Here is an 18872-nt window from a genome sequence, read left to right on the forward strand (position 1 = left end):
ATCCAAGAAAGAAAACAACGGGACTCCACTGGCCATCATATACAGTTCCCAGCTAAAACCCCTCCAACGCATCATCAGGGATCTACAACCCATCCTAGACAATGATCCCACACTTTCACAAGCCTTAGGTGGCAGGCCAGTCCTCGCCCACAGACAACCTCCCAACCTGAAACATATTCTCACCAGTAACTGCACACCACACCATAGTAACTCTAGCTCAGGAACCAATCCATGCAACAAACCTCAATGCCAACTCTGCCCACAGATCTACACCAGCGACACCATCACAGGACCTAACCAGATCAGCCACACCATCACCGGTTCATACACCTGCATGTCCACCAATGTAATGTATGCCATCATATGCCAGCAATGCCCCTCTGCTATGTACATCGGCCAAACTGGGCAGTCTCTACGGAAAAGGATAAATGGACACAAATCAGATATTAAGAATGGCAATATGCAAAAACCTGTAGGAGAACCATTTCAACCTCCCTGGCCACACAATAGCAGACCTTAAGGTGGCCATCCTGCAGCAAAAAAACGTCAGGACCAGACTTCAAAGAGAAGCTGCTGAGCTTCAGTTCATCTGCAAATTTGACACCATCAGATCAGGATTAAACCAAGACTGTGAATGGCCTGCCAACTACAAAACCAGTTTCTCCTCCCTTGGTTTTCATACCTCAACTGCTAGAACAGGGCCTCATCCTCCCTGACTGAGCTAACCTCGTTATCTCTAGCTTGCTTGCATATATATACCTGCCCCTGGAAATTTTCACTACTTGCATCCGACCAAGTGGGTATTCACCCACGAAAGTTCATGCTCCAAAACATCTGTTAGTCTATAAGGTACCACAGGACTCTTTGCTGCTTTTACAGATCCAGACTAACACGGCTACCCCTCTGATACATGAGATACTAAGAGGAATGAAAAACTGGAAAGTATCCGGACCAGATGGGGTTTGTGGATTCCGGCTGAAATATCTAACAACTCTCCATGATTGTTTCCTTGAACAATTTAATAAATCTTTGAAGAACAGATATTTGAAGAACAGATGTCTAAGATGGACGATGACAAGGAGAACCATCCTCAAACCAAAAAAGGCTGCAGTGATCCTATGAATTATAGTCCAATCACATGTTTAATCAACATGTGGAAAGGTCTAACAGCATTTCTGGCAAAGAAGATCCAAATAGTACTAGCTTGCAAAGCAATGCTGCCTCCTGAGCAAAAAGGCTGCACAGTAAACAAAAAAGAAACGAAAAAAAAATCACAAGATGCAAAATTAAAAAAAAAAAAGAACACCACACGTAGAGATGGTATAGACAGACTACCAAAAAGCATATGATAGCATCCCCACATTCGTGGATCTTTAAGACACTGAAAATGCACAAGGTTCGTGCAAAGATCATTTCCTATAGCAGCCTATGGTTAACTGGAACACTCAACTCTACCTGGAAGGGACGCTCATTGATGATGTCAAAATTAAAGGGATTCCTTATCATCAGTGCTATTTGCAGTAGTAATACTGCTGCTGACATGTATGCTCTGTGACATACCATAATTTATCATATCAGCAAAGAGAAAAACCAACTAACCATTGTTATAAATGGATTTATACTGAAACTATATGGACAGTCACAAAAGGAGGTATAGAGACTGATGACATGTAGAAAAGTTTGGCAAAGATTTAAAGCTATAGGTTAGCATGGCTTTATATGCACCAGCATCTGTAAAGAGGGTCAAGTGTGTACAATCAGATAGCAGAAAACTTACTCTCCAAGATCTCTCAGCTTGGCACCTTCAAATACCTTGGTCTCAGGGAAATGTCAGAGTTATAACATGAGGGTCAAAGAAGTGAGAAAAGAATATTACAGGCAAATAAGAACTACCCGAAAGAAAAACCTCAACCTGAAGAATTTGATCCGAGACACTAATATGTGAGTGATACCTATTGTACAGTAAACTGCCAGAGTGATCAAGTGGCATCAAGAGGAGAAGATAAAATTTGACACCCAAACAAGAAAGCTCCTGCAGATGCATAGAGTAATTAATGTCAATCAAAACGTGGACATGATGTACATTTGACAACGTGATGGATGAAAAGGTCTGCTATTTGTGGAGGAAGTAATTTACAATGAAGACTATAACATCAAAATACACATGGAATTAGCCAGAGTAAAAGATCATCTGGTTGTGATAACAAGTGACAGACAAGCATGCATCTCAGCCTGAGAAAGCATAAAAGAAAGGGGAAAGCAAGTTGCCAGAGGAAAGACTTGGAAAGCTTTACTCAGAAATCAAAGCACAGACAGTGATGGAGATACACCAAACCCATTAGCGACAGAAGATTATCAAACTCATAGCTTGTAGAAGAATAGCTCAAACGAGAGAGACAATGAGACTCACTATGAACACACAAGAGCAATCCTTAAGGCTTAATTACACTTGAAACAAAACTGACCTATAGAACTGCTCCCTGAACTGCAGAATATGTTCCAAAAAGGATGAAACAGGGAAGCATGTGTTAAGCCCTTGCAGGAGCCTGGCTGGGAGAGCACATCTGAAGAGACACAAAAAGGTTGCCAAGCATCTGCACTGGAGCCTCTGCATCAAGTGCAGGTGTAAATGAACCATGCATTACATTACACCCACTGAACGGAAAGCACTCTAAAGAATGAAGAGGCAATGATTTTATGGGATCCTGCAATTGTCATTGACTGAATGGTGTAGGCAAGCAGGCTGGACATAATTATTGTAGAAAAGATGTGAACAGTCTTATTTGTCTAATATTGCTACACCAGTAGATAGAAACATAAAAAAAATAAAAAGAGAAGACAGAAAAGTATGAAGAACTATGCCACAAAGTGGAACCATTATGGAAAACTAGCATAAAGACAATCCCTGTGATTCCTGGAGCATTCGGAGAGATCCCTAAGGATCTGAATGAGCACCTCAAGAACATGTTAGGAGTGCAAGGTATCACAATGACCTCCAGAAGAGCGCCCTCTTATAGGCACTACACAAATTTTAATGAGAGGCAAGACAACAAGTGCACCCGAGCACCTACAATGCAGGAATTCTGTGGAAGGTTTAATAAAACTCCTGACTACACAAACCTACAGAGTCAGTTCATGGTCAGGATTTACTGGTGAGTCACAGGGATAAAACTTTTAAACAGTAGCTTTTCCCTTTTTAAGCTTAAAGGTCTTGTACGTTGTGAAGGCTTTATGTTTTAAAAAAACCCAAACTTCCCCATGACGCAGTAGTGGGAGATCATAATTAAAAGCAGTGTGTCCAAACCAGCCCTAATTTTGGATTCTTGATCTGAGAATCTGAAGAAGTAGGAAAGGTGACTAGCAAGTGTGAATTTGAAGAGGCTGCAGTCTCAAAGAACAACAGTTGCTGGTAAATAACCTCTCTCCTCTTCAAGTGGCCTCTGCATATTCCCACTTTGGAGATTTTCAGACAGTACACCTTATGAAGGTTGGTTAAGGAGCACTAGGTGAACAAGGGCTGCAAAGGTGCCATATAAACATCAGCTCTGACTGGCAGCTAAAGAGAGTATTAGGAGCAAGTGCAATTTTACTCCAGATCAAACCTCCATGAAAAACAAATATTTGCTTAAAGCACCTAGAGAGCTTCAATTACCAGCTTTGCAAATTCTTCAAAAAAGATAATATGCAGGTGTGTAGTGGATACTAACTTTGTATCAGTTGAATACCATCTGGTACCTCCAGGAGGATGAATACCCAGTGAGCTATAACAAGCCTGTAAAAAAGCCTTGGGGAGATACAGACTATAAACGGGGATAAGGACGTCAACCAAACCACATTTTCCATATAGAGGATTGGCAATTTGGCCTATCTGACAAACTGGACTGTAGCTGTGGCCATGAGGAATTACCTCCTTACAGGTTTATGGTACAGATTATCATCTGACCAATAACACACTAGAGATCCCCAGAGCTTTTTGAAACAAGGCTCCAACCGAAAACCAAAAGAGATACATGTTCCAAAGGGAACTGCCCTGGGGAAACTAAATGAGTACCGTATATACTCATTCATAAGCCGAATATTTTTGGTAAAAAAATTACACATCAAAGAGTGTGAGTCATCTTATAAACAGGTGTACACCAAAATTTGATGATTTTAAACTCTATGGAATCATTGAATTGAATATCTAATACAGAGATAAGCAACCTTTGGCACACGGCCCAGCCGGGCCGGTTTGTTTACCTGCCACATCCGCAGGTTCGGCCAATCGCGGCTCCCACTGGCCGCGGTTCGCCGCTCTAGGCCAATGGGGGCAGCAGGAAGTGGCGGCCAGCACATCCCTTGGCTCGCGCCGATTCCCGCCGCCCCCATTGGCCGAACCTGAGGATGGGGTGGGTAAACAAACCAGCCTGGTCTGCCACGGTGCTTACTCTGGTGGGCCGCAGGCCAAAGGTTATCGATCTTTGAACTAATACATTGTAGTTTTGTTTACCTGGAATGTCTGCAGGCATAAAGCCCCTCAGCTCCCTGTGGCCACGGTTCGCCATTCCCAGCCAGTGGGAGCTGCGGGAAGTGGCGTCACCGTTCCCAGCCAATGGGAGCTGCAGGAAGTGGCATGTCATTTCCTGCAGCTCCCATTGGCTGGGAACAGCGAATCGCAGCCACAGAGAGCTGAGGGGCTCCATGCATGCAGATGCTTCAAGTAAACAAAACATCCCAACCCACCAGTGGCTCACCCTGACAGGCCAGGAGCCAAAAAGTTTTCCAACCCCTGAAATATAGGATCAGCTTATGAAAGGGTCATACAGTTTTTACTATTTTTACCAACCCATTTTGGGGGGTCGGCTTATAAACGAACGAGCTAATGAATGAATATATACGGTATGTCCATTTTACGGTATCCCCAGTACAACAAAGTGCATTGTTAATACAAAATTTAATTTCCTTTAGTGCGGCCATCCAGGTAAAGCAACTACCTGAAGCAATCTGAGCAGTACATGGATTAATACTTCTATAAATAAAAGGTACTACAAGATAAATGAGGACTGTTGTCCCCCGACAAATGAGGATGAAAGCTGCAATCACAACCTATGCAGCCTGGTAGAATTCAAACAGTACGTATAGCAACATTAAGAGCAAGAGAGGTTTTATTGGTTAAAAGCTATTGCTTTAAAATAGCAGCCACTAAACTTGCAAAGAATGTACCCAGAAGTCAGGGTAAGAACCCAGGCTCAGGTTTCTGCTCTTAACCCAATGTGAAGACAAATATCCAGTGAACTGGAAAGCAAAGTTAAATAGACTTATGATATTTGAAGACAAAACTACCAAGATCTGATTAGGGGTACGGTTCCATCCTCACTTACCTGGAGACCGATCTCCTGAACCAAGTGAATCAGAGGGAATATGAAGAAGAGTTCCTGATTCCAATCCAAGAAAGTGGAACTGCCAATGACATGGGATTTTGTTTGACCCTGACACAGAGCTAGACATAATGGATGTTATCCTTGATAATAATGAGACCTACCTACAGAGACTACCCTGGCATAACAGATAATGTTAAAATGAGAGCTAACTAGAGAGACAGGGTGAGTGAGTTAATATCTTTCACTGGACCAACTTCTGTTGGAGAGAGAGCAGAGAGACAAGCTTTCATGCTTATTCAGAGCTCTTCTTCAGGTCATTCCAGTAAACTGTAGTCTACACCAGTATGTCACACACTAACTGGCCTGCATGGACCCTACTGGCATGCACTCAAAATTCCCCAGCGTGCATTAACGTAGTACCGTTTGAAAGAGATGGGACTACATGAAGACTAGGAAACTCTGTGTATACTGGGGTCCAAACAGTCAATTAACACATGATAAATGGTACAGACTAGAATTTACACGCATTGGTCCAGACTAATGCGCCATGTAGACAAACCCTAAATCTCAGCTGAGAATTGCAAATTACAAATTAAGAGCTCTCTCATTAGGCACTGTGACTAACTGCATGCTCATTTTCAGGTCAGAACACTTCTTAGGCATCTGTACCTGAAACAAATTGCTTGCCAAAACGGAGGATGAATGTTCTGGCCACAAGATTCAGTGAATCTAGAGAAAGGTCTGAGCACCTATGAACCACTTATGCAGTGAGGCTAATCTGTCTGGTATATGATTCTCTTGAACTGCAGAGCTGGATCTTCAGCAATGAACTGCTAAGTACAGAGTTAATGGCGCCAGAAAATGAAGGGTGGTGCACTGTTGGTACCGTACAGTCTGCAGACAAATCTTGACAAACTTATTGAGGCTACAGCACCCATTTAGTAAGTGGAATTTCAGAGTCAACAGCACTGACATTGGACCCAGCTGATTTGGACAAACCCTGGGACCTGGGTATTGCTGATTCTGGGTACCTACCCCCTTTGACAAGGAGTTTACCCAAATTACCAGTGCTGGATCTTTAGCACCAAATCATATGAACTTAGAACAGATCTGAGGTTTTTGTTGTCATTTCAGTTGGGTACAGAATGACTTCCAACTAGTGGTTCACCAAAGTCACTGGTGATATCTCGTTGGCAGTGGTGGAACCAGGGACCTTAGTGCTTCTTATGCTGTCTGCCAAACCACTTCAAGCAAGTGACTCATAAGAGTCAATTATACTAGATCTGCACCACCAGATCTCGTCAACCTGAATGGATGCTGTGACTTATGTCATTTATATTGGTTCTGGATTACTTCAGGCAAGTCAACGGAGCTAAAACCTTGGCATCAAATTCAGATGATCCAGACTCTGTTGGGGATGTTAATGCTGTGCATAATGAACATTGGGCCACTTCCTCAAGAAGTTCACCGGAGTCCACAGTATTAGATTGTAGGCACTGAATTCAGTTGAACATGGATGAATTAGTGCAATTTATAGTGGGCACTTAACCATACGTTTGTTCACTAGAGTCTATGGTGACAGATCCTACACACAAACTTAAGTCAACCTGGAGGGATCTAGGGATCTTGGTGTTATGTTAGTGGTGCTGGAACCTCCACTGTTTGTTGATAGTGCTGGGATCTTGACACTAGGCTTGGGTAGTCATTTAAGACTGGGGACCATTTAAACCAGGCAAAGGCTCCAAAACCAGAGATGCACTTACATGTTGGCAGATTTATTCAACTGAGCTTGAGAAGTCTTCCCATCAGCAAAGTGAGAGGCACCTCTCACTCAATATAGGTCCAGAAGATATCTGTGCCAGATGGGGATAATTTTACTTTTGTTAAAATAAATCTGTACTAACTGACAATCTAAACAAAAATAGCCCTGAGAGGGCAAGAGAAAAGCAAAAAATGATGAGGGAAAAAAAAAATCAAGGATACTGTGCATTATCCAAGCTCAGAACACCTTTGGCAGTTAATAAGGAACTGAAGGGAAGTTGAGGACACTCCGAGGATACCCTCGGAATCTTCTGTCAGGGGAAGGGGGGGGCAGCAAGTGATCCCCAATGGACGATACTCTTCAGAAGATTCCAGAGCTCAACACTAGGAGTTGCCAATCCCAAGGGGAATATGCAGAGACCATTCAAAATAAGGCTCTAATATCCTATGATCGACCCCTTTATCCACCCAGTTCCTCTTTACTCTAAATTAAAGAGAAGGGATCCTGTTATTCCCCAATTTAAAAAAAAATCCCATAGGAAACTGATTCTCATAGTTTCTAGTCTTATCCAACAGGACATCTAATAATCTGTTTATAAAATCATATGCTCTAACAACATACTTCTGCTTCTTATTGTTCAAGATGAGCAACTGAGATCTAAAACAAACTGACAATACAGAAACCTCCCATTTTCTAGATTTGCAGGTCAGCAGATGTTTATCCTTTTGCTTCAGTGCCTGTTAATTATAAATGCTGTTCTGGGCAGGTATCTGCCTGGAGCTAATTTAAAAAAAAACCAGCCAATTATGTAAAAGAGATATTTCCATGAGGAAATGAAAGCTAGCAGCTGAGACTGTTAAAAAAAATGAAATGCATGGAAAGTAAGGCAGCCAGCTCATTCACATTCTGGCTTGTATATAAATGTTTAATCAAAAATGGATCCAGGAAGTCAGAAGATAAATAACGTTTCTTTGAGGAATCTCTTATTTTTAGGGTAACAGTCCATGATTTTGAATTCCACTGTTTTGTTTCCTTCAATTTCAAACATGTTCTTAATTTTATAATATATACAAACAGAGAAAGATTAATGTTGAAATTTTATATAAATGTTTCTTCTGCTTCCACCCTGTTCCATGATGTGTTTAGGGGTGAGAACATTTAGTTTCTTTTGCTTTCCTCTTCATATGGAAAGGGTACACTGGAGAGGGACCTAGCAATTCCAAATATGAGACCGTGCATCTGTGCTCTTCTTTAATTAGTATGATACCTCTCCTGTGGCCAGTATGCTGCCGAGCTGAGTAGGGATAGTTTTCCACAGTGCCATGCACTGAGGAGTAATTCCACATCCATTACAGAAAAAACACCAATTATAGTAAATACCACTATCATGCTTATTGTGTTCCTTTACTGATTTCAGAAGATTAGTATGCAACTGAATCTCTGAGGCTTGCACAACGCATCCCTACTGGAGTCCAGGCAGTTGTTGGAAACATTGGCTCCAACTCATAAATACAGAATATGATCTGGAAACTTTCAAAGATCAAAGTTTTTATAGCTCCCTTTGTTATTCAGGGCTGGATTCATAATTGATTGAAGTAATTCGAAAAACTCCCATTGACTTTAATGAGATTTGTATCTACCCCTCAGTGAACTCAAATATTTAAGTGCATGACGTAACAGAAGCAAACCAGAGGCAGCTTAAAGTAAGGAGCATTATTTAAATTCACACATTTTATTCATGAAACAGTATCGTTTAAAAATATTTCATACATAGCAATTAAATAATAAAAAACTCAATTTATATAGGTTAGTCTTTCCTTTTTGGAAAATTAATGTATAGATAACTGATGGAGGTTTTACATAATGCTGGTCAAATTATTTTGTTGGAAATTTTTCATCCATTTTTTGGCAATATTTCCCAAAATGAATATTTTAAAGCATTTTGATTTTCCTAACATTTTATTATTTTCAACCTAAGCTTTTTTCTTTTTCCATTTTTTTTGAATGTTCATTGTTTTATTTGTATTTGTTTATCTTTTCCACTGTCAATATTAACTGGTCGCCTTAATCAAACGTTAAGATTAAAAACTTCAGGTTTTTCAAAAAATCTCAAAAATATATTTGAAAGTGAAAAATATTTAACAAATATTCTACTACATTTTTGGAAAATAAATTGCCAGTCAGTTTTGAAATACAGCAGAATGAAATTATCTTCAAAATTCTGTCAACTTTTTCTCACCATCCCAAACATATTCTAGTTTTGAGTGAGCCCAACTTAGCTGAATGCTGTATGTCCTTTAACAACCTCAGCATACACACTAACACACTATAAATATTGCTAAGAAGATATGAATTCATCCACCTCCAAAAGACTTATACAGTGGGGATTGGGTGCCCAGGAGCCTTAGACTCCTTTGAAAATGCTAGCCTATGAGTAGCCTCGGCATAATGTTAAGCGTCTGGTTAAGGCTTTGTAGAGTCAGGGCCAAAAAATACATCTCTGCCACCACTTCCTCATACAAAACGTTAACTTCAGAGTACAGAAGAAAATGGGACACCCCCAGCTGCTCACCCCCACCGTCCGGCACGAGGCAGTCACCCTGAGGAGGGTCTCGTCAGAAATCTGTCACCGGAACCTTGCAGGGGGCCCCCTGTCGCCCCTGTCCCGCATCCCCTGGGGCTGAAGCAGGGAATGTCATGGAAGTCTGACCTCCATGACATAAATGTAGCCTTAAGCATGAGTGTCTAGTAGAATTTGTCCTGACCTACACAAGTCAGTAATGGTCACCTTATCACAACTAGTACTCAAAAGAATACTGTTATCTAATGAAGACAAGCCCTAACAGGCTGAAAGGCTTCTACTGGGAGACAGCATTTGAAATGAATATATGTTACCTTCACACACTGGGCAGCATTCCCCAGGTACCTTAACAGGATTCAGGCAACTCTGTCCACAGGCTGTTGCCACACAGTGTGGGTCTCCATTGATACACTGGCAGAAAGTGCAGTCATCTTCTCTCCATCGATCTCCATGTGCTTGGATCTGACCATTGGCATAGCAGCCAGCAGGGTTATTAACTGGATGTATTGGATCTAAATCAAATAAATTATAGTAAGAAGAGAGAGTTTATTCTCCCTGTTATGCCTGGAAGATATTTATAAATGTGCAATTTGATAACAGCATTATGGAGGCTGGCCTTGAGACCTTTTTCCCTTTCTGGAAAAGAACCCAACGCATTCATGGGGACTTGGTACTCAGGCAGGTGATGGGTCTGGAGCAGCGGTTCTCAAACTGAGTCGGGGCCCAAAAGTGGGTTGCAACCCCATTTTAATGGGGTTGCCATGGCTGGCTTTAGACTTGCTGGAACCCAGGGCTGAAGCCCAAGCCCCACCACGCGGGGCTGAAGCCCTAGGGCTTCAGACTTGGGTGGCAGGCTCGGGTTACAGGCCCCCTCACCTGGGGCTGAAGTCCTTGGGCTTCAGCTTTGCCCCTCCTCCAGGGCTGTGGGGCTCAGGCTTTGCCCCTCTTGCCAGAACAGCAGGGTTCAGACAGGCTCAGGCTTCGGTCCCCGCTCCTAGGGTCATGTAATAATTTTTGTTGTGTCAGAAGGGGGTCATGTTGCAATGAAATTTGAGAATCCCTGGTCTGGAGACTCAGGTAACTCCTTTTTCATTTACACTTGACTAGAAGATTGAACTCTTTTCTTTCAGGGGCTGACCTTGCCACTGTGATCCATGCTTTAGTCATCTTCAGATTAGGCTACTGTAATATGCTCTGCATAGAACAGCCACTTGGAAATTCAGCTGGTACAAAATGCAGCATCCTGACTGGAAAGAGTGCTTATGACAGGAATCAAATTGCTCCAGGATGCACACAACTCACAGTAAATGTCCAAGTTATTTTAAGGTATTGGTTTTAAACTATGCAACATCTTAAATGGGTTGGATCATGGTTACCTCAGAGACCACCTCTCTTCCATGTGATACCATGAAAGATAAGATCCAGTTCAGGCCCTGTTTTAACAGACAACAAATATGGACTTCAATTTCAATTGTGCTCGCTCAATCTTACTAGTTTAACATAACTGAAAAGCCCATTCAATGCTTTTTAAGAAGGTTTTTCAACCATGGTAAGCTAGCTCGACTGAGCTCACACAACTGAACCCACACCGCTTTTGCCTTGATTTTCGGATCTGGGCATGGTCTTAGATTTAGTCACAGAAGGCTGGAGGCAGGACATTCTCCATTAGGAAACGGCTACCTTCCACAGAGCCCAAATCCATGACCTTCAAGTCACATTGCAAGGATAGTTTGTTCTACCATTTTTTTTTCCCTGAAATGAAGAAATGACGGTCATCGGTGAAGCAGTATACACAAATTGGAGTTGTTGGTATCAGGATGCGTCTATTATTTTAGTGAGATGGTTTGAATTGTAAATTGTTTTTACAAAATTTGTACATGCCCAGAATGTTAGATGGATGTATATTTTAAAATAAAACTAAATAAAACCAATACTTCAAGTCTCTTGGCCTCTGGTGATCCCAGTGCATTCTGAGGCATAATGCCTGACAGCAGGTAATTTGAATCAAATCTCAAATTCAAATATAAAAACAATTATTGAGGTGACAATCAGGGGTGCCGCAGATCCAGCCTGGAGTAGGATGGCCTAGGGTAAGCCTAAGGCTGATTAGAGCCTAATAACAAGTGTTGAAAAGTTTGCACTTGTGAAGAACACAAACATAGTGTAAGTGTACATTGGTGTAATAATATTTAAAAAGTTAATAGGAGACTGGATGTTTGAATGCATAATACAGTTCTGCGGTCTCTATGAGAGGGGATATCAAAAGGATAGAAAAAAGTTAGGGAGTGTCTATTCCCCAGTAGTTGCACCTATGCATGTACAGATAATCTGTACAGAAGTGGAAATTCTTAGACTTGTTAGAAATATTCTATTGGACACTCTCTTTCACCTACCCAGCACCTCTATGTACTCTAAATACAAAAATGGTGTAGGGATTTTTGCCCCGACTTTCGAATACAACCAATTTAGACAAATTCAGCTGAAAATATAGGTGCTGACTCTGTGGGAGCTCCGGGCTGGAGCACCCACAGGAAAAAATAGTGGGTGCTCAGCACCAACCAGTGGCCCCGCTGATCAGTTCCTCCCCCTCCCGCAGGCCGATGATCAGCTGTTCAGCAGTGTGCAGGAGGCGCTGAGGGGAGGACCAGGGGCAGGAAGAGGCAGAGTGAGGGCAGGGCACACTTGGGTGGGGGAGAACAGGGCGAGAAGAGGTGGAGTGCTGCAGGCATGGGAAGAGGTGGGGTGGGGCCTGGGCGGAGCAGGGGATGATCACCCTTGGGAAAATCAGAAAGTTGGAACCTCTGGCTGAAAAGAGGTTTGTGTTTGTTCGTAAACTTACAAGGAAGAGAAAAACTATTTTGCACTCTTAACTAGGAGTAAAGTGGACACTAGCAAGTGAATGCTACAATATTAAAAACCTCATGTTAAGAGACTTTCATTTCCAGATTGTTCTAATTTATATACAATGTAGGATTGTTTTGAAACCTAACTGATTTGATAGCAGTGTGGCCTTCTACATTAAACCATGTAGAATAAGCATACACAAAAATACAAACTTAGATACTTCAGGACCTTACTGTCTATTTTTTGTACTTCTGTATATTGTGTGTGTATAATTAGCAAACAGACTGCATTTTGTTTTCTAACTGTTGAAAGGCCAGGAATTTACATTAGTGAGACAAGTTCACCCTATAAACCATCTGGTTATGTTGTTATTAACAGCCGGTGACCTTAGGACATAAAGTAAGCCGTCCCCTGCACCTTTTGGGACTTAGCAATTACATCAGACTGCGTGCTTAGTCTCTTTTGTAGAAAAATCCTTTTTTCCTCTTCCTTTCCCCCCACCTCCCAATATTGCATAACACAGAGACATACATGCCACAATGACATTACTTTGCCCTATCAGGTCAAGTTCAAAGCTTTAACAGTTATTTGCATTACTCGGTACAACACAGTTTCATCTCTTGGGATTTAAAACTCCCAGACCTGCTTCCTTGTTACTAAAGGAAATGAGATACATGTACCTCAGGGCATGTTACTGTAATCATCATGCTTATGTTTGGGAATATAGCTCTTCATACTGAGACTTCCCTTCAGAATTCATGCAAATGAATAATGCTATTCTGCATAGGCTTTCCCACAACAAGGAAGAAAAGTATATTTTGATCTTCAGGAATGTACTAAATTCATCCAAATTAGCAACGATGCTGATGTATTTTGTCCGCAAACACAAAAAAGGAAACATATGCATCTCTATTATAATTCTTTCAATTAGATATCAAAATGTGAGCAGTAATTCTAGATTACAAAAAACAAACAATAACTCAAACTAGCACTACATTAGAGATACAGCCAACATTTTAATAGTTAACACTAGCAACTAACAGGAGCAAATCCCAAATATGTGCAGACATTCACTTTCCTCTACCCTTAGGTTAAATTCCAGCCCACAGAACATTAAGGCTGCAAAGTCAAGCAGTCAAAAGTTATTAAACATCAGATATTTTCCGCTTTGTGTGGGTATTCATTATGATAAAATTGGATGCAACTTTGAATGACATGATCACACAAGTACTTTTTTAAAGGACATCTGTTTCATTCAGATGGTAAATAAGCAAAATTCTTTAAAAGAAATAAGAATGTCCTCTTTTGGTCAAGGCATTGGACTGAAACTCAGGACTGCTAAGCTCTTTACATCATTCTGCCACAAAACCTTTTTATACAATGATGGCCAATACTATCAAAATTCACAAAGAGGCAAAATAAAGGCTGCACAGACAAGCCTAATTCTTAACTTCTGAGGTGCTGTCTTTGCAACCATAATGTTCTTTAAACTTACCCGTGTTTTATGTAATTATTTAATTTTCTTACTCCAAACCAATACAAACCATACTCATTGGAAAAGAATAAGGAAATCTCTCTTCTCATAAGACTCTATAGGCTGGATTGTGATTAGCCTTAATACAAATGCAGAAGGAGAGCACCAAGAGGTCTCCCACAAGAAATGGATGCATAGAGCAAGCCTTGCATACTCAGGGACAGTATATTACACTCCTTCAAGGAGTGTAACAATCACCACACTCCTTGCTTCCAGAGAAATTCTGGAAGAATGAGGCAGAAATCTTTCTGCAGCATCTGCAAGATTGGTAGGTGCCTGCACCACTACTTGTGAGTTTAAAAGTAAAGGAAAAGAGCATAGAGGATCCAACAAGAAACACAACTCAAATCATCAGAAAAATGTAAGCAGACAAAATAAGCAACTGTAACAAGAAAGGAAACATTGAGGAAAAGATAAAGTCCGCAAAAAATCCCCAACACTCAGAATGGAAGAAGCAGGAAAAGAGGAGAGAGAAATACACGTAATGATGTGTAATGTTTGCACCAATTGAGGAAGAAAGTCTTTAATTGATGTTTTTCTAGCTTCTGTTTAACATACACCACTTTGGAAATTCAAAAAGAAAAATATCAGAGGGGTAGCCGTGTTAGTCAGGATCTGTAAAAGCAGCAGAGTGTCCTGTGGCATCTTACAGACGAACAGACGTATTGGAGCATGAGCTTTTGTGGGTGAATACCCACTTCGTCGGATTCATGTAGTGGAAATTTCCAGAGGCAGATATAAATATACAAGCAAGAATCAGGCTAGAGATAACGAGGTTAGTTCAATCAGGGAAAATGAGGCCCTGTTCTAGCAGTTGAGGTGTGAACACCAGGGGAGGAGAAACTGCTTTTGTAGTTGGCTAGCCATTCACAGTCTTTGTTTAATCCTGAGCTGATGGTGTCAAATTTGCAGATGAACTGAAGCTCAGCAGTTTCTCTTTGAAGTTTGGTCCCGAAGTTTTTTTGCTGCAGGACGGCTACCTTTAAATCTGCTATTGTGTGTCCAGGGAGACTGAAGTGTTCTCCTACAGGTTTTTGTATACTGTCATTCCTAATATCTGATTTGTGTCCATTTATCCTTTTACATAGGGACTGTCCAGTTTGACCGATGTACATAGCAGAGGGGCATTGCTGGCATATGATGGTGCATATTACATTGTGGACAAGCAGGTGAACGAACCGGTGATGGTGTGGCTGGTGTAGATATGTGGGCAGAGCTGGCATCAAGGTTTTTTGCATTGATTGATCTGAGTCAGAGTTACTATGGTGCAGTGTGTAGTTACTGGTGAGAATATGCTTCAGGTTGGCGGGTTGTCTGCGGGCGAGGACTGGCCTGCCTCAGCCTGTGAAAGTGAGGGATCTTTGTCCAGGATGGGTTGTAGATCACTGATGATGTGTTGGAGAGGTTTTAGCTGGAGACTGTATGTAATGGCCAGTTGAGTTCTGTTGGTTTCTTTCTTGGGCTTGTCTTGCAGTTGGAGGCTTCTGGGTACACGTCTGGCTCTGTTGATCTGTTTCCTTATTTCCTCGTGCGGGTATTGTAGTTTTGAGAATGCTTGGTGGAGATTTTGTAGATGTTGGTCTCTGTCTGAGGGGTTGGAGCAGATGCGGTTGCACCTCAGTGCTTGGCTGTAGACAATGGATTGTGTGGTGTGTCCGGGATGGAAGCTGGAGGCATAGCGGTCAGTGGGTTTTCGGTATAGGGTGGTGTTAACATGGCTGTCACTTATTTGCACCATGGTGTCTAGGAAATGGACCTCCCGTGTAGATTGGTGCAGACTGAGGTTGATGGTGGGGTGGAAGCTGTTGAAATCGTGGTGGAATTTTTCCAGAGTCTCCTTCCTATGGGTCCAGATGAAGATGACATCATTGTAGCACAGGCAGAGAAGGAGCGTGAGTGGATGAGAGCTGAGGAAACATTGTTCCTCAAGAAAAACGTTATCATACAAGCAACTGAGACAGCTAACTTTGATGTGTGTCATTTGGACAGAAGTTGATTTATTAAGATGGGTATAAAACCTCTTACAACCCCTAACTGCAACAGAGTGCTGGAAATTAGCAACTGAACTAGCACTCTGGTCACTGTTTAAACAATTAGTCCCCCCAGACAGCCTGATTAGGAAGTTCCTGATTACCAGATTAGATTGGGGCCAGGTAAATTATGAGCTCCTTAGCTATTAACAAGGAGACTGCATAAAAGAGCAGCAGAAGGAAGTGCACAATGGAGGAGAATCAAGAGAGAGAGAAATGCTAGCAGGGTCTGATAAAGGGAGCTCTCTGTGTGGAGAGACTTTTTCCCACCTCGGTAGAAAAGATAGTTATGTTGAATGTCTGTGTAAATAGTATGGCTGTATGAGTATGTAAAAGGTGCTGAGATGAAGCACTGTAAATAAACTACAGAGTGATATCTCCAAAAGGAAGATCAATGAACAATGTATGACAGCTAAGACGACAGGAGCAGGGCATGCCCCATCACACCAAGAGAAGTAGTAAAATTATAATCCCTTAGAGAGAGCCAACCATCTAACCTCATCCAAAAGGACTCTGAGTCAAAAGGGATTTATAGAAGAAGGGAACAAGTAATTGGCTTGCCAGTTACTGAAAAGCTAGAGACCATACTTCCCTGACAAAGATATGGGAGCCATACCAGAAAAGGAAGCATATAAGCAGCAAGCCAGACCAATGTCAGACAACCAGGCAAATGAAGCAAGAGCCTGACTGTTGTGTCAGACAAGGCCAAATTAAAAAACAGCTGAGACTAAAAACCAGACCCGAGAGACAGGGTTCTGCTGACAACTGTCTAATCATTATCTATTGTATCCTGTCTACCAGGAACCAGCCACGCCAAGAGAATTCCATTTGAAGTATCTGATATCCTAACTCGCAACATCTGAGAGAAAATAAAAACTAATTCACTTGGCAGTCTCATTTGCAGTGTCTCAGATGAGGAAAGGTAAAGCGGATTTTTTTTAAAAAGCAGTCTAACACAGTACTGAACCATTCGTCAGAAAAACTAGCTGACAAATGATGTAGTACCAACTTTTCAGTAAACATGAGAGATCATGGGCCACCTTCTTTGTGGTGTAACTATGGCAGAGAAGTTGCCCCTATGTTTGAGTGTATGAGAGTCATTTAGATACAAGTGATCAACATACCATACAATCTCCAGAAAGAGAGGTTTCCATATCATTAATCAAATGTTGTTTAATTTCGATTGACATATATATTATTTATGTTTATAAGGTCTAATCCTGGAAATTTTAGGCATACAAGCAGTCCCACTGAAGCAAAAACCCCATCCACTTAAGGCAGTGGTTTTCAGTCTTTCCAGACTATTATACCCGCTTCAGGAATCAGATGTGTCTTGCATACCCCAAGTTTCACCTAATTAAAAACTACTTGCTTACAAAAATCAGATATAAAAACACAAAGAAGTGTCACAGCACACTATTACTGAAAAATTGCTTACTCTCTCAATTTTTATCTTATAATTATAAAATAAATCAATTGGAATATAAATATTGTACTTATATTTCAGTGTATTTGATGCCTGAGCCACACCACCCAGGGTTGAAGCATGTAACTTAACTTCGTAGGGCCCACTGTGACATGTGTCCCCAGGAAACTGTCCTGCTTGCCACCTCCTAACGCTGGCCCTGAACTTGTGACTCCCCTAAACCTGTCCCACGAAGCCTGTCAGGGTCATGATACCCAGGTTGAGAAACACCGAATAAGGCAAATATCTAGATGAGCTGACCTACCCCGATTGACCTGTGCGCACCCCTGACTGAGAACCACTGAGTTAAGCGAACTACTCATGTGAGTAAGAAATACACACTCAGGTGAGCAACGGTTACATGACTGGATCCAGAGTTAACACTGAAAGAGTATATTGTCACCTGCCACATTCAGTACTCTCCAGGCTATAATTAAATACTTGACTATATCTTTAAATATCTGGAAAACCTGCAGTCAGTTAAATATTTCTAGCTAAGTAATAACAGCAGCAACATTTAACTTTTAGAGCCCCTTTCTTCTATATATCTTAATGCACCTCAGAAACTTTACTGAATTCATCCTTACACCACTAGTGTGATGTAGGAAACTGAAAAATCCATATTTACAGATGGAAAAATCAAGGCACAGAAAGTTTAAGGGACTTGCCCAATATCACACACTAATTTCGCAGATGGACTTAGAACAGAACCCAGATCTCAACTCATAGGGCATGTCTATACTACTGCTTAGATTAATCTAACTTCTGCTGCTCAGGAGTGTGAAAAAGACACCCCTCCCAAGCAACGCCAGTTAGAGATCTAACGCTGTTCACACTGGCGCTATGTTGGCAGGAGATGTTCTCCCGTTGGCACAGTGTATTCACCAGACGCAGAACAACAGCGCCAGTGTAGCGCTTTTAGTGTAGACCTGCCCTTAGTCATACGCATGTGTATTAATAAATTACTAAATAGGAACATGTCACAAAAGACAACGACAATATACATTCACATCCTACAACCACGAAAAACCCCTCAAACAAACCCATCAGTCAGAGCGGGACAAACCAAGGAGTCTCACAGCATGCTCTGATGCTCAATAAACATGAGTTTCTGTCAGATCAAAGGGAGAAAGCCCTCTCCTTGTTGAAGGCCCTCCTCTGAGAATGCTTGGTCTCCAGCCTCCTCGTGTATAAATCTGTACACGGTTAAATTGAGCATCCGGGCTTATCTTACTTGCTCACAAGTGATCTGAAAGAAACACAAGATCTAAACCCTAAGGGACTTTACAGGAACAA

The 18872-nt window shown here is 41.5% G+C and overlaps 1 protein-coding gene across 6 annotated transcripts in view; it reads right to left on the reverse strand.

Annotated features, from left to right (window-relative positions):
• CRIM1 (cysteine rich transmembrane BMP regulator 1) overlaps window positions 1-18872 on the reverse strand; it is a 321806-nt gene that overhangs the window by 117913 nt on the left and 185021 nt on the right. For all 6 annotated transcript variants that reach the window (XM_050950291.1, XM_050950290.1, XM_050950288.1 and 3 more), the window contains one exon: window positions 10018-10215. In XM_050950291.1, the coding sequence (XP_050806248.1) occupies window positions 10018-10215 (198 nt within the window). The remainder of the gene's footprint in view (window positions 1-10017; window positions 10216-18872) is intronic.

Source organism: Gopherus flavomarginatus, chromosome 4 (genome assembly GCF_025201925.1).
Source record: "Gopherus flavomarginatus isolate rGopFla2 chromosome 4, rGopFla2.mat.asm, whole genome shotgun sequence".
Lineage (NCBI taxonomy): Eukaryota > Metazoa > Chordata > Testudines > Testudinidae > Gopherus > Gopherus flavomarginatus.